The sequence below is a fragment of the Hyperolius riggenbachi genome, chromosome 3 (assembly GCF_040937935.1).
Source record: "Hyperolius riggenbachi isolate aHypRig1 chromosome 3, aHypRig1.pri, whole genome shotgun sequence".
Taxonomy (NCBI): Eukaryota; Metazoa; Chordata; class Amphibia; order Anura; family Hyperoliidae; genus Hyperolius; species Hyperolius riggenbachi.
This window is the reverse complement of record NC_090648.1, coordinates 360,609,186-360,632,752: the sequence shown is the minus strand read 5'-3', so window position 1 is coordinate 360,632,752 and position 23,567 is coordinate 360,609,186. Positions and strand designations below refer to the sequence as shown.

General features: G+C 48.1%; 1 protein-coding gene across 1 annotated transcript in view; it reads right to left on the bottom strand.

Moving 5' to 3' along the window:
• The window catches only part of LOC137561556 (serine protease inhibitor Kazal-type 1-like), a 61,651-nt gene extending 42,765 nt beyond the window's left edge, over nt 1-18,886 (bottom strand). The window contains exons 1-3 of the mRNA XM_068272870.1: nt 18,768-18,886; nt 18,428-18,444; nt 2,253-2,374 (exon numbers count right to left, since the gene is read on the bottom strand). Coding sequence (XP_068128971.1) covers nt 2,253-2,374; nt 18,428-18,444; nt 18,768-18,822 — 194 coding nt within the window. The 5' untranslated portion in view covers nt 18,823-18,886. The remainder of the gene's footprint in view (nt 1-2,252; nt 2,375-18,427; nt 18,445-18,767) is intronic.
• Nucleotides 18,887-23,567: the final 4,681 nt, after the last annotated feature.

The window sequence follows — 23,567 nt, the reverse complement described above, 5'->3', positions numbered from 1 at the left end:
TAAGTTTAGGTGTGATACGTTTAGGTGTGATAAGTTTAAGCACCAACTGGGTTAGCACCGCTGTGCACAGCTGATCAAATGTTTTGCACTAGCAAAGTCTGGTGCACTTCGCATAGAGTTTAATGGCGCTGCTTTGCGTGCGGGACTTTGCGCGCGATCTAAACTTATCATGCCTAAACTGGCTTTTCACCAGCATGGTGCAATGGTTATCACGCCTAAAGTCTCTAACTGGGTTAGCACCGCTTTGTGAATCGAGCCCATTGTCAGAAACACCTGATCTGCTGCATGCTTGTTCAGGGTCAATGGCTAAAAGTATTAGAGGCAGAAGGTCAGAAGGATGCCAGGCGACCTGTATTGCTTAATAGGAAATAAATATGGCAACCTTCATATCCCTCTTATTTCAGTTGTCATTTAACCCTCGGTTGTCATTTAACTCCCTCAGCCGATGCTTAACCATAGACCCCGTTCACATTACAAACGCGGACGGCCATGTGTGTGTTGCGTGGCTGATCCCATAACTGAAAAGTGAATGGGACAGCCACACGTTTTTGCAAAAAATGCATGCAGCATACGTTCCCGGACCGCATGCAGTGTGAACATCAGACAGTGCACTGTCTGATGTCGTGCGTGTCGGCCTCCTACCAAAGCCTAACCCTAAGACCCACACCAATGCACACCGTAATGCCTAATCTTATCCGCTGGGACAATATGGGCTCACATGTCATTTGGGCACCCATAGTGCCTGATAAAACAGCTAACACCCAAATGACCTGTAGTAGCTGCTGATTGCAGCTATCAATATAAGCTCCCATAACCAGTGGTGGCTCCAGCTTCAGATTTTTTTGGGGGGAAGTAATGGGGCACAATGGCTAGCTGGTAGGGCCCATTCTGGCACAGGACAAGACAAATATATACCCAGCTATAATCTACTACGTACCATGCATCTTCTTACACTGCAAAAAGTGGGGGTGTTGCATTGGCTGCAATGGGCCAGTACAGCAAAGGAATGCATCAGGCGCACATTGCCCTGCAAGGCAGCAATTAATGGGCTGGGAAGGGCTATCTCAGAGGTACCCCCCAATATTAGGTAGTTAGAGGTGACTCTGGTATTTGGTTGCCCCTCCCCCTCCCCTAGTATTGTTAGCACATGTACTACTTCCTCATTATATGTAGCTGATTTTCCCCTCCCCCAGTATATTATGTATACTGTAAAGTGTTGCAGAAGATGTCAGTTCTACATTAATAGATTATAATAATATGGTAGGACATTATGCTGGTAATACACGGTACGTTTTCGCGCTCGATTTTGCGTCATATCGATTTTCGTGCTTGATTCCACGTCCCAGTCGCCTATCTCCCTTATCTTTCCGCATTGTTCCCTTAAATGTACGCATTGTTCCCTTATCTGTATGCATTGTTCCCGAGCGCGGAATCGATCCGGCGGGACATCGGACAGGTTGGAAATTATCAATCGAGCCATCTTAATGGCTTACAAACGAACCGTGCATTCCCAGCATTAGACTGAGACTATGGTAGGATTAGATTGTTAGCTCCTCTGAGGATAGTCAGTGACATGGCTATGTACTCTGTAAAGTGCTGCAGAAAATGTCAGTGCTATATAAATCCTATATAATAAAACCACAGGTGTCCCTGCACCACCTTTACCTTTAAAGAGGCACTTAAGCCTAGTAAAAAAAAATGAGTTTTACTCACCTGGGGCTTCCATCGGCCCCCTGCAGCCGATCGGTGCCCTCGCCGTGTCTCTGCGATGCTCCGCGATGCTCCAGTCCCGGTTTCGCCGTCAGGACCCGACAGGCATGGGAACGCGAGTGATTCTTCGCGTTCCCAGCCAAAATATCGCCCCCTATGCGGCTATTGCAGCTCTTTGTGCACTTTAACAGGATTGTGGGCCATCCTTTACCTCCAAAGCCAGGCCAACTGAAGGTAAATTGTCATTTCAAGTTTACCATTCCTTGTTTGTGAACTGACCTGAAAAAGTGAGATTGATAAAAGCTTGATTATCCAATAATGGGCTCTATTCACAAAACTTCTCATGCACGACTTATTTAACACCTAATTGATAAAAAATTACATTTACAAGCAAAATGATCACTCAAAGTTGTTCCTGATTAACTTCATTTCAATATTATTTTTGTTCTTTGCAAGTTTAAAATGTAATGTAAATAGGGTGAAAACCGAGGAAAATACCGTAGGTGAAAAAGCTTTATGAATCATGCCCAATGTATACATACTGTTTTGCATTGCATAGGTCGCATTCATTAGCATAGCTGTTGCCATCTGTTCCACACATTGGCTTCAAGTTTCTGGGACAGGCAAGAAAACCATCTTTACCCTTTGGGTAGTTGCACACAACCTGTAAATGAAGGGAAGAAAAAATATTTGACAGGTTAAACAGTAAAATAATATTCAGCATAGACCAGTCTGTTTTAAATAAAACCTGTAACAAGAAAAAGTTCCCCTGGGGGGTATTCACCTTGGGTGGGGGAAGCCTATGGATCCGATTAAGGCTTCCCCCGTCCTCCTGTGTCCCACGGCGATCCCGCTGTGCCCATCCGAACAACGGGGATGTAAATATTTACCTTCCCAGCTCCAGTGCAGGCGCTTTATCGGCTCTCTGCTCGGAGATAAGAGGAAATAGCCGATCGCTGTCGGGCTGCTCAACTGTGCAGGCGCAAGTCTCCTGTGCCTGCGTAGTAGAGCGGTGTGACGCTCACACAGTTCCCAAGAAAACCGTGTGTAAGTCATTCAAGTCGCAAACGCAAATTCCCTTGCAAAATAGTAGAAATGTCATTGTCTTTTTAAAACCACTGTTTTTTTTTCTCTCCTTCCTGGCTCTGCTAGCAAGGACTGGCAGTTTTCTAATTACATAGTCTCTCGCATCTAAGTGTGAAGAGCGGGTTTCCTGGCCTCATGGGACCCCCTCATCCTTCAGAGATTAGATGGACAGAACCTAATAAAAAGCATCCTTTTCTGGACTGTTGAGAACCGACCCAGCAGGTGTCCAACACGTAGCTGCCTTCTGGCCTGAGTTGAGACACAGGAGTGATCCTTATCACTCCAGCTGGGGACTCCCAAAAGTTCAACCAACCTTACAAACTATATTTAACAATAGGCACAGTTTTGTAATATTTCTGGTGTTACCAAGATAGCAGGTCCATCATCTGAAATCTTTGTCTATAACATCAGACAGCCAGCTGGACACTGGCACCTCACTTGAATTATTTCTCACAAAGGGCCTCTTGGCCTCTATGGCAATCGGCCATCTTGGACTTCCTCCAAAGACTTGCCGCATGACTACCAATAACGGTATTTGAACTGTGCATTAAAGACATTGGGCTTGATTCACAAAAGAGTGCTAACTGTTAACACGGCCGTTTTCGCGCGAATTTTCGCATTGCGCGCGATGAAACGATAACGTTTTCGCACGCAAACGTGAATTTTCCTGCGAAATCAATATTGTTTTATGCAATGTGAAAATTCGTGCAAAAACGGCCGTGCTAACAGTTAGCACTCTTTTGTGAATCAAGCCCATTCTGTTTCTTTTCATCTCTATTCTCTTTCTATCAAACCAAGCTGTTCTGCCGGACAACTATGTTTACCTGTGGGCTAAAATAGGCTATGTGTATGTAGTTTTAGAATAAAAACTAACGATTTTATCGTTCAGTTTTGTGCCTCTTCTGGTCATCTGATTGTCACTCCACGAATCTGTCCTCTGAAGAGTCAGTCATACTACCGCATTGTTTTATGATTTTCTTATAAATTGTTGATTTGCTAGCTACGTTGTAAATAACAGTTTCTTCTCTCTAGGATTAGCTAGCACACGATTTCCTGTGCGAAATCAATAACTTTAGTTCTCGATTGGACATCCTTCGGAAGTGACTGTTCCCCGAACGGTGACTGGAGCATGTCGAACGTGATTGGGCTGGCTACCGTATTATGATAGCGTTGGGGTCTCTTCGCCTTATCAATCGGAGAGTGGTGGCAGTGAATTTACCCAATGTCCAGCGCGAAATCAATATTTTTCATTTACCGATTGTACATAGAAATCGTGAATGTACATGTATGGGCACCTCCAACCATTCTTAACCATTTACTACGCACACAGTGAATTGGCCTCCAGAAGTCTCTAGTGCATGAGACTGGCATGGCAACAGTGGCCTAGTAATACGGGATTGGTGAGTGATTGTCACATTACATGTTGGCAGCTGCGCGACCAATCTCTATTGTCAGTCTGCTCATCGTACTTCCTGCGTATGCTAATGGGAGCAGATTAGACGGGATTGGCATGCTCTGTCACATTAACCTTCTTCCTCTGACGATCCAGCAACCGGTCTTTGTTGTCCGTCTGCTCACCGTACTTCCTGCATACGCTAACGGGAGCAGATTAGACGGGATCGCGGGGCTGGATTGTCACAAGCGGACCCGACAGAGATCAGTTATTTCCGTGCTGAGAGCCGTAACCGCGCCACCCGTTAGAGCCAGGGAAGGTTAATAAATCTAGCTTGTCAGGCTTGTCGAGCCAGGATTGCGGGAGACTTTGGGGCAGCCGGTGCTGGATTGCCTGCAGCTACAGGAGAGGGGGAAGCCTCATTGGGACCCTAAAGGTAGCCATACACTGGTCCATTTGCCATCAGATTCGACCAACAGACAGATCCCTATCTGATCGAATTTGATCAGAGAGGGATCGTATGGCTACCTTTACTGCAAACATATTGTGAACCGATTTCAGCCTGAAACCGTTCACAATCTGTGGTGGTGGTGGTGCTGCCGCCGCTTCCCCCCCATCCCGCATACTTTACCTGCTCCGCCGGCGCGACTCCCAGGTCTCCGCTCTTCTTCTCCGCTCTGGTCTGGTCTCCGGCATGCTTCCCTTCTTCCTGTCTGGGGGAAGTTTAAACAGTAGAGTGCCCTCTACTGTTTAAACTTCCTGCCGGGACAGGAAGAAGGGAAGCATGCCGGAGACCAGACCAGACCAGAGCGGAGAAGAAGAGCGGAGACCCGGGAGTCGCGCCGGCGGAGCAGGTAATGTATTGCAGCTCTATTGCGTCGGTCGTCGGGCACTCGAACGCCACTAGCGATGCGCTCTTTACCCGCGGGCGATCGACGGTTATTTTCCGCACGGCGCGATCGACGGGATCGGACGGAATGGATCGAAATTCGGCGTGTAGCGCGAACGATTGGCAGCAGATTCGATCCCAGTGATCGAATCTGCTGTCGAAACGGCGGCAAATCGGGCCAGTGTATGGCCAGCTTTAGGCTTCCCTTCGCAAGATAAGTACCCCACAAGGGACTTTTTTTCAGTACAGGGTCTCTTTAACCCTTTCAACCACTGTATTAGCAGAGGGTGTGGATATTTTTTTTGAAAGTGGCATAGTGGTTAACCACTTCCCAAACACAGGGTTTTCCCCTTAAACGTAGTAGAGTATTTTTCACACTCCTCCCATTCATTATATATAACTATATTACTACTTCTCACAACAAAATTATCTCTATCTTGTTTTTTTCGCTACAAATTAGGCTTTTCAGGGGTAATACTTTATTTTAGCAATTTCGTTGTTCTCTATGCATTTTAAAGGAAAAAAAAAGAGGGAAAAAATGAAAAATACACTATTTCTCCATTTTAAACCACTATAGCATACCTCCCAACATTTTGAGATGAGAAAGAGGGACACTTAAAGAGGAACTGTAACGGCAAAACGTCCCCTGGGGGGTACTCACCTCTGGTGGGGGAAGCCTCAGGATCCTAATGAGGCTTCCCACGCCGTCCTCCGTCCCTCGGGGGTCTCGCTGCAGCCCTCCGTACAGCAGCGACGTAATATTTACCTTCCTGGCTCCTGCACAGGCGCTCTGACGGCTGTCGGCTCTGAAGTAGGCGGAAATACCCAATCGCCGTCGGGTCCGCTGTGCTGCGCAGGTGCAAGTCTCCGGCGCCTGCGCAGTAGAGCGGACCCGACGGAGATCGGGTATTTCCGTCTATTTCCGAGCCGAAAGCAGCCACAGCGCCCCCGCTGGAGCCAGCAAAGGTAAATATTGAAATTACAGTCGGGCCTGTCGCCGGCTGTTCAGAGGGCTGCAGCGAGACCCCTGTGGGACAGAGGACGGCGTGGGAAGCCTCTGTAGGATCCGGAGGCTTCCCCCACCCGAGGTGAGTACCCCCCAGGGGATCTTTTTGAAGTTACAGAGTCTCTTTAAGCCACACCCCTGCCACACCCCTAATCACGCCCCCATCACAACCCTAGTCACGCATACCATAAAGATTTCATAAGAAAAGTATGTCATTTTATAATTTAAACTACACTGGTCCTTTCTATCCTGGTTCATTTTCCTTCATAACAGATGGAAATAAGAAATATATGAGTTTAAAGGATGAGTATAAAGTTTAGAGTCAATTTAACACATTTTTCAGTAGGTCTGTTCATCAGTTCTGTGAGAGGGACAAATGAGGAGGAAAGAGCGACAGGACTCCCAAAGATGCACAGTTGGGAGATATGGGAGAGGGAGATACACCGCATGGCAGGGGACACTGGAGAGGGGGACACACAGCAGGGCAGGGCAGGGGACACTGGAGAGAAAGATACAGCAGGGCAGGGGACACTGGAGATAGGGACACACAGCATGGCAGGGCAGGGGACACTGGAGATAGGGACACACAGCATGGCAGGGGACACTGGAGATGGGGACACACAGCATGGCAGGGGACACTGGAGATGGGGACATAACATGGCAGGGGACACTGGTGATGGGGACACAGCATGGCAGGGGACACTGGAGAGGAAAACACAGCAGGGCAGAGGACACTGGAGAGGAAGACACAGCAGGGCAGGGGACACTAGAGAGGAAGAAACAGCAGGGCAGGGGACACACAGCATGGCAGGGGACACTGGAAATGGGGACACACAGCATGGCAGGGGACACTGGAGAGGAAGACACAGCAGGGCAGGGGACAGTGGAGAGGGGGACACAGCATGGCAGGGGACACTGGAGAGGGGGACACACAGCATGGCAGGGCAGGGAACACTAGAGAGGAAGACACAGCAGGGTAGGGGACACTGGAGATGGGGACACACAGCATGGCAGGGGACACTGAAGAGGAAGAAACACAGCAGGGCAGGGGACACTGGAGATGGGGACACAGCATGGCAGGGGACACTGGAGAGGAAGACACAGCAGGGCAGAGGACACTGGAGAGGAAGACACAGCAGGGCAGGGGACACTAGAGAGGAAGAAACAGCAGGGCAGGGGACACACAGCATGGCAGGGGACACTGGAAATGGGGACACACAGCATGGCAGGGGACGCTGGAGAGGAAGACACAGCAGAGCAGGGGACAGTGGAGAGGGGGACACACAGCATGGCAGGGGACACTGGAGAGGGGGACACACAGCATGGCAGGGGACACTAGAGAGGAAGACACAGCAGGGTAGAGGACACTGGAGATGGGGACACACAGCATGGCAGGGCAGGGGACACTGAAGAGGAGGAAACACAGCAGGGCAGGGGACACTGGAGAGGGGGACTCACAGCATGGCAGGGAACACTGGAGAGGGGGACACACAGCATGGCAGGGGACACTGAAGAGGGGGACTCACAGCAGGGTAGGGGGCACTGGAGAGGGGGACACAGCATGGCAGGGGACGTTGGCGAGGAAGACACAGCAGGGCAGGGGACACTGGAGATGGGGGACACACAGCATGGCAGGGCAGGGGACACTGAAGAGGAGGAAACACAACAGGGCAGAGGACACTGGAGAGGGGGAGTCACAGCATGGCAGGGGACAATGGAGAGGGGGGGACACAGCATGGCAGGGGACACTGAAGAGGGGTACACACAGCATGGCAGGGGACACTGAAGAGGGGGACTCACAGCATGGCAGAGGACACTGGAGAGGAAGACACAACATGGCAGGGGACACTGGAGAGGAAGACACAGCAGGGCAGGGGACACTGGAGAGGGGGACACACAGCATGGCAGGGGGCACTGAAGAGGGCTACACACAGCATGGCAGGGGACACTGAAGAGGGGGACTCACAGCAGGGTAAGGGGCACTGGAGAGGGGGACACACAGCATGGCAGGGGGCACTGGAGAGGGACACACAGCATGGCAGGGCAGGGGACACTGGAGTGGTGGACACACAGCATGGCAGGGAGGGGACAATGGAGATGGGGACACACAGCATGGCAGGGGACACTGGAGATGGGGACACACAGCATGGCAGGGGACACTGGAGAGGAAGACACGGCAGGGCAGGGGACACTGGAGAGGGGGACACACAGCATGGCAGGGGACATTGGAGAGGGGAACACAGCATGGCAGGGCAGGGGACACTGGAGAGGAAGACACAGCAGGGCAGGGGACACTGAAGAGGGGGACACACAGCATGGCAGGGGACATTGGAGAGGAAGACACAGCAGGGCAGGGGACACTGGAGATGGGGACACACAGCATGGCAGGGCAGGGGACACTGAAGAGGAAGAAACACAGCAGGGCAGGGGACACTGGAGAGGGGGGCACACAGCATGGCAGGGGACACTGGAGAGGGGGACACAAAGCATGGCAGGGGACACTGAATAGGGGGACTCACAGCATGGCAGGGGACACTGGAGAGGGGGACACACAGCATGGCAGGGGGCACTGGAGAGGAACACACAGCATGGCAGGGCAGGGGACACTGGAGTGGTGGACACACAGCATGGCAGGGAGGGGACACTGAGAGGGACACACAGCATGGCAGAGAGGGGACACACATGAGGCAGGGGTCAGAGCACTTATCAGTTGTGTAGCAAGGAACTGCAGGATCAGGGCCGGGCCGAGGCATAGGCTGGAGAGGCTCCAGCCTCAGGGCGCAGTGTAGGAAGGGGCGCAGAATTCATTCAGCTGTCATTCCTAATTGTGTTTGAAGCAGAAAGAAATAAGAAAAGGGGATACATGGCAGTGACTGATAGCCAGATAACTAGATATTAAGGTGTTGGGGAGGTTGTGGGCCCTGTGGCGCATCTTAGTCTAATGGCAATCAGTGTGTGACGGCTGGGGTGGCAGGGATGGAGGGGCGCACTTTGGTGTCTCAGCCTTGGGTGCTGGAGGACCTTGTCCCGGCTCTGTGCAGGATGTAATAAGTTATGCAGGATCTCTCCTGCACTGTGCAGTCACTGTGACAAGGACCATGCCAGGCAGGGCAGGGGACACTGAAGAGGAGGAAACACAGCAGGGCAGGGGACACTGGAAAGGACGACTCACAGCATGGCAGGGGACCCTGGAGATGGGGACACACAGCATGGCAGGGCAGGGGACACTGAAGAGGAGGAAACACAGCAGGGCAGGGGACACTGGAGGGGGGGGGCACACAGCATTGCAGGGGACACTGAAGAGGGGTACACACAGCATGAAAGGGTCACTGAAGAGGGGAACTCACAGCAGGGTAGGGGGCACTGGAGAGGGGGACACACAGCATGGCAGGGGGCACTGGAGAGGGACACACAGCATGGCAGGGGACACTGTAGAGGGACACAGCATGGCAGGGCAGGGGACACTGGAGTGGTGGACACACTGCATGGCTGGGAGGGGACAGTGGAGATGGGGACACACAGCATGGCAGGTGGCACTGGAGAGGGGGACTCACAGCATGGCAGGGGACACTGGAGAGGGACACACAGCATGGCTGGGCAGGGGACACTGAATTGGTGGACACACAGCATGGCAGGGAGGGGACACTGAGAGGGACACACAGCATGGCAGAGAGGGGACACACATGAGGCAGGGGTCAGAGCACTTATCAGTTGTGTAGCAAGGAACTGCAGGATGTAATACGTTATGCAGGATCTCTCCTGCATTGTGTAGTCACTGTGACAAGGACCATGCCAGGCAGCTGCATTGATTCAAAATGAGTGATTCGGATTGCAAAAGGGGCGGGGCCAGGAGCGACACGCCCCCTCTCAGCAGGCAGCGGGGTCCTGGAAGCAGAGCAGAGATGGATCGCTCTGTTGGAGGGGATTTAGGGGAGCCAGCCTTGCAGGGACAGGTAGAGGGGACATCGGTGCCACTGCCAGATATGTGTAGAGCACACATACTGGCTGAAATGTGCTGCTCATTATAGGCTGTCTGTTCCGTAGTGCTGCACAGTGAACACATTGGAAACTTTTGGCTCAGCTCAGCACAGCTCAGTAACTTTGCAGGCACTTTGATTGCTGTGCAATATGATCCTCCTGCCCTCGCTCTAAACAGCTGCACTTATCTTCTGGGAATGCTTTCTTTCACTGTGCGATGTTTCCATTCAAGGTATACAGATGAACATGTAGGTGAAATATATGTAAAGCATGATTGCAGCATGTGGGTATTGCGTGCAAACAAACATTTATGCTCTCTGCTTCCCTCCTCCCTTCTCTGTCCACTCCCTGCCCTCTGTCCATCTTCTCCCCTTCTCTGTGTGTCCACCCCCTCTCCTTCTCCTGCCCTGCTATTCATTTCACCTCCCCCGAATGCTTCCCTTGTAAAATGATCCGAGATTCGGATCAAAGATCCGGATCTTTTCAATGATCCGATTCGAATCATCCGGATCATTGAAAAGATCCGAACTTCCCATCTCTACCAGCAGGTTTCAGCTTCCTGCTTCTTCTCTCTGTCTGCATCATGTGCTCTGCTGGGTCTCTGAAAAAAGGGGCGGAGCTAGACGGAGCTCAGTGTCAGTCCACACAGCCAATTAGCTTCAAGCAAGCCACAAGTGTGTGTGTGTGTGAGATCATCAGACTGTCTCCAGAGCAGGAAGAGAGACAGCAGTTATGGGGATTGAGGCAGAACAATGTAATTATCTGAAGGGCACCTAGTGTATCTGCTAAAACGGGACTTAAGGAGGAGTGGGCGGGATCCGGGATGAGGGGGCGGAGCCCGGGATAGTCCCGCCCAAATCGGGACTGTTGGGGACTATGACTATAGTTTTAAAATAAACAATGCTACTATAGGTAAAACCCACACATTTTATTTGCTAATTTGTAATGTAATCCTATGTGTGTGTTCTCTAATACTGCAGGTCTGTATGGTAGTTTTCGAAACACCCGATAACGCATAGTGCTGGTTTTGAAGGGCATTTTGCACAGTAATATCGGGTGTCCTTACGAATCGCATTTTTGCGGCAAACCTTACATCTCTTTTGGGGATATGGCTTCGATGAAGTAGGCAGGGCTGGTTCTAGCTACAATGTGGCCCTGGGGCAAAAGTAACTTCAGTGGCCCTCTAAGCCTCCTCCCAACCAAATCACCCCCTGGGCTCCTGAGCTGGCTGACTAAGTCAGTCCCCACACACAGCATCTCTGCCTGCACGCTGTGTGACTGCCTGCCCCAAGACTAAGTCACTCTCCACACAGCATCTCTGCCTGCAGGCCGCTTGACTGCCTTCTCCGCCACCACCAACAGGGTCCACCAGAACGCCAAGCGGATTCCTGAATTTTTAAGGCCGCTGCTAGCAGCGGCCCCTATAATGATTTTTCTGTTGCATGTACATGCCTGCCTAATTTTTCTGGCTGCACTGCGGCTGCAAAAACAAAACAAAAGGCATGTACATGTGCCAATTCCTATTCGTGACTTGCTGCGGTGAAAGGGCTTGCGTATCACAATGAAGCAATGACCGCCGGCTGTATGAGGGTCTCGGGGGGTGGCACACCAAAGATAATAAGGTCGTTGTTTCATTGTGGACAGACCAAATTCAATCAGCTGGACAATCACTGTTCTGTCATTGAGCTACCTCAGCCTGGCGACCATATGGGCTTGAAAACCGCTATCGCCTGCACTCTCACCATGGTGCGCACCAGTCCAGCACGGCCGTCACAACACAAACAGCTGTTTGCGGTGCGTTACACAGTGAGTTTGGTGTGTCACTGTGAAGCAGTACTCTAATTACACGCCGATTGATGTATACACATGCAAGATGTTTTAAAGCACTTTAGGCCTCCAATTTAGCATGCAATGTGATTTCTGCCCTTAAAACGCTGCTTTGCGTCAAATCCAGATTTTCCCCCGGGATGTTTGGCATCTATCCCACTCATCCATGCAAAAACTCAGATGTTAGACCCCTTGAAACATATTTTCCATCACTTTTGTGGCCAGCATAAATGTTTCTAGTTTTTAAAGTTTGCCTCCCCATTGAAGTTTATTGCGGTTCACAAACGTTTGCGAGCCTGAAATCGGAGGTTCGGGCCATCTCTAATGAAGACTGCCTCAAGCAGAGGCAGTCTTCATTCATTTATTTATCACATGGTATGATTGGTTATTGGGGACTGGGGTCCCCAAAACCAATCATTGGGCTGTGCGGGTGCGTGTTTGCGCACTGGTACGCGCCATTGCGTGCACACGGCCGCAATAACAAGGTGCCTGTGGTTTTTACTTTGTTATGAATGAAGACTGCCTTCATTCATCAATCAGGGACTCTAATTGGATTTAGGAACACTCTTTCCTAATGTCCAATTAGTTACCTGATATGCAGGCTGGCTAGAGTGTGCGCGCATGTCCGCGTCCACTCCCAGCATGTAAACAAAAAGATACGAGTATCTACGCCCCTTGTGGTGAGACGGTGTGCAAGGGGCGTAGATACTCTATACAGTGGTGGTAAACAGTTAAAAGAACGTGTGGATAAAAACTTTAATTGTTTCAGCCTTCTTGTTTAGCCCCCAATCCATGTTCCATCTCTATAGTGCTCCCTATTATAGCAGCCTGTGATAGAGTTTCTTATCATAGTTCCTACAATTATAGTGTACCCCTATATTATTTATTATACTGTCTCACTATCATACTGTTTTTTTTTTATTTTTAATTACTCTTTCACCACGCCAACTGAGGCCAGTCTTAACCGAGGCAGAAATGCCAGGGCAGGGGCGCCGCGAGGCATAAAGCGAGCCAAGCGGCCGCTTGGGGCCTCAAGATCGTAGGGGCCTTGGCGGCTCAGTGATGTCGGCGTGACATCACTGTTTTCCCGCAGCCCCGCGGGGCTAGCAGAGCAGGGCAGCAGGGCTACGGGAAGATGGCCGCCGCCGAAGCCCTGCTCTGGAGACTATTTATGTCTCCAGTACAGGGCTTCGGGTGGCCATCTTCCCGTAGCCCTGATTCAATCAGCGCGGGAGATTGGAGGAGGGAAGGAGCTCCGTGGGAACTGCGCGCCTGAGGAGCCGGCCAGGAGAGGAGACGGGGAGAGAAGACTTCTGCCAGTGCCAGGTGAGTAAATTATTTTCTTTTTGCAGCTCTGAAAATGTGCCCTAATTGTGTTTGATTTCTGCTGAACTGTTCCCTAATTGTGTTTGATTTCTGCTGAACTGTGCCCTAATTGTGTTTGATTTCTGCTGAACTGTGCCCTAATTATGTTTGATTTCTGCTGAACTGTGCCATAATTGTGTTTGATTTCTGCTGAACTGTGCCCTAATTGTGTTTGATTTCTGCTGAACTGTGCCCTAATTGTGTTTGATTTCTGCTGAACTGTGCCCTAATTGTGTTTGATTTCTGCTGAACTGTGCCCTAATTGTGTTTGATTTCTGCTGAACTGTGCCCTAATTGTGTTTGATTTCTGCTGAACTGTGCCCTAATTGTGTTTGATTTCTGCTGAACTGTGCCCTAATTGTGTTTGATTTCTGCTGAACTGTGCCCTAATTGTGTTTGATTTCTGCTGAACTGTGCCCTAATTGTGTTTGATTTCTGCTGAACTGTGCCCTAATTGTGTTTGATTTCTGCTGAACTGTGCCCTAATTGTGTTTGATTTCTGCTGAACTGTTCCCTAATTGTGTTTGATTTCTGCTGAAAATGTGCCCTAATTGCATTTGATATCTGCTGAAAATGTGCCCTAATTGCGTTTGATTTCTGCTGAAAATGTGCCCAAATTGCTTTTGATTTCTGCTGAACTGTGCCCTAATTGCGTTTGATATCTGCTGAAAATGTGGCCCTAATTGCGTTTGATTTCTGCTGAACTGTGCCCTAATTGCGTTTGATTTCTGCTGAAAATGTGCCCAAATTGCTTTTGATTTCTGCTGAAAATGTGCCCTAATTGCGTTTGATTTCTGCTGAAAATGTGCCCAAATTGCTTTTGATTTCTGCTGAAAATGTGCCCTAATTGCGTTTGATTTCTGCTGAAAATGTGCCCTAATTGCGTTTGATTTCTGCTGAAAATGTGCCCTAATTTCATTTGATTTCTGCTGAAAATGTGCCCAAATTGCGTTTGATTTCTGCTGAAATGTGGCCCTAATTGCGTTTGATTTCTGCTGAAAATGTGCCATAATTGCGTTTGATTTCTGCTGAACTGTGCCCAAATTGCGTTTGATTTCTGCTGAAATGTGGCCCAAATTGCGTTTGATTTCTGCTGAAATGTGGCCCAAATTCTGTTTGTTTTCTGTTGAAATGTTGCACAAATTGCGTTTGATTTCTGCTGAAATGTTGCACAAATTGCGTTTATTTTTCTGGTGTCTGGGGTAACTGTTGCTGCATTTATTATTTAATGGTCATAGTTGGCTATATTTGCTGTGCTACGGTTAAGCTCCGCCCATACAATGTCATGGCCAAATCCATCTTTCGGCGCGCTGCGCGCGCGCGCCTCAATCGCCCCCACATCCATTTTCCCCGCAAACAGCCCCGCCCCAATCCGCCCTCCAGCTCCACCCACATGTCATGGCCACGCCCACTTATGCGATATAGCCACACCCATTTTTCGCCGCGGCGCGCAGGGCCACTTCCTACAGTCCGCTTGGGGCCACAAAAACCTTAGCTGCACCCCTGTGCCAGGGTACCCTGCAATGGCCTTATAGGAATTATCAGGCTAAAAATAAAAAATCAGCCTTACTCACCTGGGGCTTTCTCCAGCCCCTGGGGTTCAAATTCAGAAAGGGGGCAAAGCCACAAACAGCCAATCAGAGTTGTTTAATTTCTATGGGAATATACAAATTATCGATACCAAAGACCCCAAAGCTGATAAACTTGGTCATTGAGTGACTGTACGTCAAGGTAAGAAAAAGTGGGTGGTGCCAACAACTAAATTTTTTACATGGGAAAATATAAACTGCAAATAAATAAAATTTTGACTCGCACACCAGCATGTGAATATGCAAAAAAAAGTTATGCAATATAAAATCTACAATATACAAAAGTACACAGTGATGTCACAGAGGATGAGCAATACAAAATGTTGTTAGCAGAGCATACACAAAACTGACAGTGGCCTCAATTCACTAAGCGTTATCAAACACTTTATCAAACATTTGGTAATTTACCTCATGGGTAAAATCTAATTTTTAATTCACTAAGGTGTTATAGATTTATTGAATGTTTTATCGATAAAACATTCAATAAATCTATAACACCTTAGTGAATTCAAAATTAGATTTTACCTACAAGGTAAATTATCAAACGTTTGATAAAGTGTTTGATACAGTTTAGTGAATTGAGGCCAGTAGATCAAGAAATGAGGAGTCAATACAAGCATACTGCACTAGGACAGATAATCAATAAGAAAGTACATCATAATGTCAAGAGCAAACAATCACATTAATGACCCCATCTCAGAAAAGTGTGATATACCCTGACAGCACCGTTTCGGGGAGACCCTTCCTCAGAGGGTATAAGCACAATGCTCCTTTCTGGCTGCTGCTGTTTGTGTGTTAGGGTTAGAAAAAGTGGGTAGAGACAACAACAGCCAAATACATATCCGGGCAACGCTGAGTCATCAGCTAGTACTAAATAATAATTGTGTAGGAAAGCCCTCACAGTACATGGAGGTGGTAAAATTGGTCAGTAATTTATAAATCAAAATTGTGTATGCACCCTTAGTGACAAGACTGTACAGCACTGTGGGAAAAACAAGAGTAATAATCCAAGAGTAGAGAGAAACTGAAGGCCATATCATACTAAACCTTCTCTGTCTTGAATGGCGTACGTTAAAAAGGGGCGCTGGGAAAAAAGGGCGCCGGGTTTTTAACGATAAGCATGGATAACGTTTAAAAATGTATTGTACTGTATTTCGTTTAAAATTAATGTTTTTTAAAGTTATAAATCATTAAATAATGTGCATTAAATCGGCAATTGTAAAAACGTTAATCTTTCGTTTAAATACTGAAACGTATAATAACGTTTAAAAAAAAAATTTACTAAGTAACCCTCCCTGTACCTACCCCTAACCCCTAGACCCCCCTGTTGATGCCTAAACCTAAGACCCCCCCTGTTGGTGCCTAAGTAACCCTCCCTGTACCTACCCCTAACCCCTAGACCCCCCTGTTAGTGCCTAAACCTAAGACCCCCCTGTTGGTGCCTAAACCTAAGACCCCCCTGTTGATGCCTAAACCTAAGACCCCCCCTGTTGGTGCCTAAGTAACCCTCCCTGTACCTACCCCTAACCCCTAGACCCCCCTGTTAGTGCCTAAACCTAAGACCCCCCTGTTGGTGCCTAAACCTAAGACCCCCCTGTTAGTGCCTAAACCTAAGACCCCCCTGTTGGTGCCTAAACCTAAGACCCCCCTGTTGGTGCCTAAACCTAAGACCCCCTGTTGGTGCCTAAACCTAAGACCCCCCTGTTGGTGCCTAAACCTAAGACCCCCTGTTGGTGCCTAAACCTAAGACCCCCCTGTTGGTGCCTAAACCTAAGACCCCCCTGTTGGTGCCTAAACCTAAAACCCCCCTGTTGGTTTTTTCGTTTAAAAATAATGTAAAAAAAAAAAATGTACTGTTTTTCGTTTAAAAATAATGTTTGAAAAAAAATATTGTACTGTTTTTCGTTTAAAAATAATATTTAAAAATGTATAAATCATTAAATAATGTGTAATCATGAGAAGCAGTAATAAAACATTAAGTCTCCGGGCGCCGCTTTTAAAACGTTATTTTTCTCCGGCGCCCTTTTTTCCTATCGGGCGCCCATTAAACGATATTTATTATAGGAGTGAATGGCGGCGCCCGATTTGTCCACTAGCCTCAGGCGCCCGAATTTACTGTTACCCTTGAATGTGCCTACCTAATCTAAGTGAATGTCTATAGGGTACTACACCTATCCATTTATAATATACCAATCTCAGAGAATCTGGGCAGAGCAATTGGTCTCTGGAGCTTTCAGAAACCCAGCACTGGAAATGTAAGGCAAGTTTACTGAAGTGTCTCCCCACATAATTTTATTCTTTGTACAATTGCGTCTGACAATGTAATAATGTAGCAAATACAATGCAATTATTTTGTCATGATACGCACGCATTGGTGCATGTGACGGAATCAGTTGGCATATACCCAAAGCATACTGCGTGGTACCGGGCTACGTGCACATTTACATTTGTATTGAAACATCCTTTTTCTTCACTGCTTGTATCTCCTCATATATTTAGCGCACAATGGACTTTCCCACAGTTGCGATCCTGTCTTTACAAGGTAAGCAACGCAATGCCCCAAATATGAAACTAGCTTAAAGCCCTGTTCTCGCTGTAGTAATGAATGTTGCACTGCTTTGTAAAAGCTATGCAACATTCACAGTACGGCAAAAGAGGCGCTCTTGCCCCCATTGATCGGGATTCTGCTACTCCTTGTTGTATTTCTGCTTGAGGAAGCGTGCTGTGGATCTGCGAAACCCGTTGAAGTTTGTTTTTGGCGTATTAAATAAATGTTGACTTTTGTTGATTATCCCAGTGTATGTCTTCTGTGGGGAGGTACGTCCACCAATTACCCCCCATTTTTAAACAGTTTTTAATTAGTTTATTCTATCTTGGCACCTCTGTATTCTACTCAAAGTTGTAATCCACCTTAGTGGATGGGTGGTATTTGCCCTTTTTTCCCATTCCTAGGTTTATTTTCCCCATATGCATATACAGTGGTTGCTTGAATAGCAACCTATGTTTGTATTATACATATTAACATATGTATCCCTTTTTATGGTACAATACTACACTATATTGGGCTCTCGATTATCTTTAATTTTCACAGTGCAGCCAGTGTGGGCCCATTTCCACTATGTGATGCGAGTGCGGCTACCTAGCTGCATTGCATCACTTCCGCTTCCGTTCACGTCACTTTTATGGAGGGAAGTGTATGGAGGGGATGGAGGACGGATGCAGCTGTGCGAGAATCTGCAGCATGCTGCAGATTCTCGGATCGCTCCGCACGTAATGTAAACTGTTCCATTGCGTGCATTGGTTTCAGGACAACCGCGGTGCGGCTAGGAAACGGGCCCTAACAGTTTGCGGCACTGCATGCAGTGAAATCTACTTTACGTTGACCGTATGCGACACAACAGTCGTCTAACGTGCAATGCAAATTTTCTGCACCGTTGAGTTCCTGCTTTTACAGGAAAAGCAATGTCTACTGTGAACTTAGCCTCATATAGAACAGTTGTATGGAATCACCATATACAATCATCTTACATTACTAAACATCAGGTAAAATATATTATACAGAGATGATAGAGTGACACACATACCTCCTCAGTCTTCACACCTAAAAAATAAAATAAATAACTATTAATATATTTTATATCACTAAGTAAGAGTGCATTTTTTTCAGAAATCATTCAAATATAGAATTTGTCCAGGATAAATGTTATACTATTATCTGAGGTTAATTTACCAAAGCAGGTGCACAGACAACTAGAACACAGAACAAATGCAAAGTACATGATTAGAACAATCAGACTTCAACTAACAACCATTTGCTTCCTCACTCTTTTGCATCTGTCTTTAGAAAGCTTCTATTCCAACTCCATAAACTGAACCATTAAATAACATGCCCCTGCCCCTTATAAGTGGCTACAGCATCCAGACCTGAGAGACTGAGAGAAGCCAGCACCGCAATAAGAAAGGCTCCTGTGATTTTCATGATGGAAGCACTTCTATTCCTCACTACTCTGCTTGCTTGCTTCAGAATCCTTTGATAAGTATATTCATCCTGCCACTGAGCATCTTTATACTGTCTCAAGGACAAACCTCGGGTGAACACACCCTCTTAAGATATGCCACGTAATCATTGTATTTACCTGGACCTAATATCCATTATATAATCTTTGTGTCACTGCTTTTTATTTATATTAGGCTGTGTTCCATCCTGGTGTGCAAAACTTCAGTTATCTTAGCCCCACAATAGCTACTCAGAATTATTGGCACCTCACTGCCAATCCTTAGTTCTGTGTAGAGCTGGTCAATAAATTAGAATGAGCTGATTCAAATATTATGGTAATTTTATGCACATATATTCCATCTTAAAGAGAACCTGAGAGGAGAAAATGTTTCATACATACCTGAGGCTTCATCCAGCCCACGTCACGCTGAGTAGTCCCTCGCCGTTGTCCTCTTCTGCCTGCAGCCTCCGCATTCCGCCCCGGTAACTTTGGAAGTCTGGGGGCTCACTGTGCATGCACGCCTCATCGCTTTGCCAGGAGAATTCTGTACAGTACTACTGCAACTTTTAAAGTGACTATGAAGCCAAAAATATACACGCCATGTGTTCTGAAGTTATGACATGCCAGGTTTTCTGTGCAACTGCGAGACACTCCATGTGGTCACTTCTGTCGCTTAGTCCCGCCCCCTTATGGACAAATGCCATGGCACTCTCTGTACAAAATGCCAAAGATACTCCACAACACCCGTCCGTGGGCGGGGAGGAAATCTAAGCATCGGAAGTGGCTGTAAAAAGGGTCTCAGAGGCTGAGTTGCACACAAAAAAACAAACAAACAAAACAGCAATCATTATAGCTTTTTTAAAAGAATATCGTACATGCCGTGTATATTTTTGGCTTTATAGTCACATCAACAAAGAGGGCCTATTACTAAAGCCTCATAGATGCAGAGGATAAAAATATTTGTAAAACAAAAGTTCAATGACCAACCGGCAGAGAATTGTTGTAAAAAAAAAAGTTTATAAAAGACCTCCAAAGATTGCAACAAAAGATCTCTCTCTTAATCTCTCAAATTAAAGTGAACCAACTGATGAGATAAACAATATTTATTATCCTAGTCCTAAAAATGATTTTTTTTCTTTTTTTTTTTTTAAGTATGCCAGGGTTGTTTTTTTATGTTTAAACTTTTACAAAGTAGGTTGAATGTTTTACGGTCTCTGATAAGTGGCAGCCTAATAAGTGTCCCAGCGTTATAGAAAGGTCAATAGTTTATGTATTTTATCTCTCTCTGCCCTTAGAAGTTGTATTTTGAAAAAATGTTATGGTCATACTTTGCTTATCAGTAGTGTTGGGCGAACACCTGGATGTTCGGGTTCGGGCCGAACAGGCCGAAAATGGGCCAGATGTTCGGCATGTTCGGCCCGAACGCCGAACTCAATGGAAGTCAATGGGACCCACGAACATGCCCATTTTGGGGGCCCTATGGGGTCGCAGGCATAAGGGGGAGCATGCCCTGATCGCGGGGGGGGGGTCGGAAATTCCCCCCACCCTCTCCGCTAGCGCTCCCCCCTCTGCCCGCTTCCCCATAAAAAAAGTTTGAGGCAAGTTAAATAGTACTTGGTGGCTGGCCTGGCACTGGCAGTGGAGTGAGGAGGAGGAGGAATCCGAGTAGCAGAGTGACGCGTTGAGGCCGGGCAGCGGGCGGTTCAGCGGTAGTACCTTTGTGGTACTTCCGCCCTTTCTCTGACCTCACGTCCTCTACGTGATGACGCATACGAGGGTACGCGTGACGCGTACCCTCGTATGCAGAGGACGTGAGGTCAGAGAAAGGGCGGAAGTACCACAAGGGTACTACCGCTGAACCGCCCACTGCCTGGCCTCAACGCGTCACTCTGCTACTCGGACTCCTCCTCCTCCTCACTCCACTGCCAGCGCCAGCCACCAAGTACTATTTAACTTGCCTTAAACTTTTGTATGGGGAAGCGGGCAGAGGGGGGAGCGCTAGCGGAGGGGGTGGGGGGAATTTCCGACCCCCCCCCCCCCCCCGCGATCGGGGCATGCTCCCCCCTTATGCCTGCGACCCCATAGGGGGGCCGTATTGCGGCATGTTCGGGCGAACAGGGCCCTGTTCGGCCGAACAGGGGCCCTGATCGGCCCTGTTCGGCGGCCATTCAGTAGTTCGGGACGAACCCGAACTTAAAAGGCCGAACACCATCAGGTGTTCGGCCGAACTCGAACATCACCCAAACAGGGTGATGTTCTGCAGAACCCGAACAGTGGCGAACACTGTTCGCCCAACACTACTTACCAGTCATGTTTACTGTATTCCCAACAAAGTATTGACAAGACAGAAGCTGTCACTTCCATGCAGGGCCGGATTTTTCATAAGGCACTATAAGCACGTGCCTACAGGTGCCTAATGATGGAAAGGCGGCTCACTACCCAAGTGCCTCCCTCCTTCCCTATGCAGAGTCCTTATGAGAGTAAATTAGGTTACTCACCCTGCTCTCTGTATTTAACTAAAGAGATTTCCCTTCAGTCATGGGCACCACTGGCTACTGAATACTGAGGTTCCTCTAGCTACCTAATACTTGGTGACACCTCTAGCTACTTAGTATTAAGTAGCCAGACATAACCTCAATATTAAGGGGCATCTGCTGCTACATATGATGGGTAAGGGAGAAGTGAAAGCTAGAGGCTAAATATGTTCGGGTAGACTAAAAATTGCCCAAGATTTATCAACTTAAAGAGGCTGAGAGATGAAATTACCTCAAGCTCTGATACTTACCCGGGGCTCCTCCCGCCCCATAAACGTGTCTAAGTCCCATGCCGTCCTCCTGTGGTCTGCTGATTAGCTGCGGTGATCTCAGTTATCAGACTCAGTCGATGCCAGTCAGTATTTACAGTGCATGCGCAGGCCTCTCGTGCATGTGCAGTAGACCCGGACTGACGTTGCTGAGGCTGGTAACGTAGCTCACCACGGCTGAACGGCAGATTGCGGGAGGACGGCATGGGACTTAGACACGTTTATGGGGCAGGAGGAAGCCTCGGGTAAGTATCAGAGCTTGAATTAATTTCATCTCTGATTCTCTTTAAGCCAAGGCATAGCAGAATTATGAAAATTGGCTTGGTCCTGAAGTGGTTAACCATTTTGCATCCAGACCTTTTTTCCCCCCATGGATCAGAGCAGTTTTGGCATTTTAACTATGTCCCTGTTTAATCAGCAATAACTGTATTCCTACTTCAGAATCAGAATCATTTATTTCGCCAAGCATGAGGGGACATGCCCAGAATTGTTTTTGGCACAGTACAATGGCTCAGGAAGAGTGCATAGAAAGAGGAAGAAAGAAAAGAGAAGGAGAGAGTGCATAGAAAGAGGTACAACAGATATCAGATTAACACTACATTGTAAAACAAAACAAAAAAATAAAACATCACAATCCCAGTGTGTCCCTAAGATGTCGATAGTTAGTCATGTGGGCTGGTCGGCTGTTCGACCGTAGCGCCCCTCGTTGAAGCTTGGTTTGATGGTAGAATGTGGAGGGAGTTTAGGAGGTTGACTGCCGAGGGGAAGAACGAGTTCCTATGTCTCGTGGTTTTAGCGGAGATGGCTCGTAGCCTCCGTCCCAAGGGCAGAATGCTGAAGTAGCGGTGGCCAGGGTGTGAGGAGTCATTTGCAATCCTCAATGCCCTGGTTTTTAGTCTTTTGCTGTGTAGTAGGGCAAGTGAGGGGAAGGGGCGCCCGATGATCCTCTCTGCTGACCTGATGACCCTCTGTAGTTTGTCCCTATCATTGACGGTGGCGCCAGCATACCACACCAAGATGGAAGAGCAGAGGATCGACTCAATGGTGGCGGAGTAAAAGTTGGTTAGGATTTCTTGAGTCATGCCGAACTTTCTCAGCTGGCGGAGGAAGAAGAGTCTCTGTTGGGCTTTACGTTGAGTGGGCAGTGATGTTGGGCTTCCAGCTGAGGCCACTGGAGATGGTAGTACCTAGAAGCCGGGCGCAGTGCACTCTTGATACCTGCTGACGGTACTCCTGGACATCATCCTTGGTGACAAGGCCAACTATGGTGGTATCATCAGCAAACTTGATAACCTTGACAGAGTATGCCTCGGACCTGCAGTTGTTCATGTAGAGTGAGAACAGCAGAGGTGACAGTACGCAGCCTTGGGGAGCTCCTGTGTTGGTGGTCGCAGCTTGAGAGTGGATATCGCCCAGTCTGACGACTTGGGACCTGTTGGTAAGATAGTCTGTGATCCAGAGTTGTAGTCTTGGGTGGACTCCAAGTGCAGCTAGGTCCCGTTGGAGAATGCGTGGACAGATGGTGTTAAAGGCCGAGCTGAAGTCCAGAAGTAGTATTCTAGCGTAAGTGTCTGGCCTATCAAGGTGGTTGTTGATGAGCTCTAGGCAGATATTGATCACATCGTCAGTGGACCTGTTTGCTCTGTATGCAAACTGGAAGGGGTCTAGGAATGGCGAAGTGGAGAGCTTGAGGTGGGCCAGGACTGCGCGCTCCATGGTCTTCATGATGACGGATGTCAGGGCCACGGGCCTAAAGTTGTTCAGTTCGGTGACCCCTTGTTTCTTAGGCACAGGAATGATGGTAGACTTCTTGAAGCACGCAGGGACCTTGCCTTCCCCCAAGGACTTGGCGAAGATAGCGTAGAGGATGGGAGCAAGTTGCCTACAGCAGATTTTCAGGCAAGCTGGAGATACTCCGTCCGG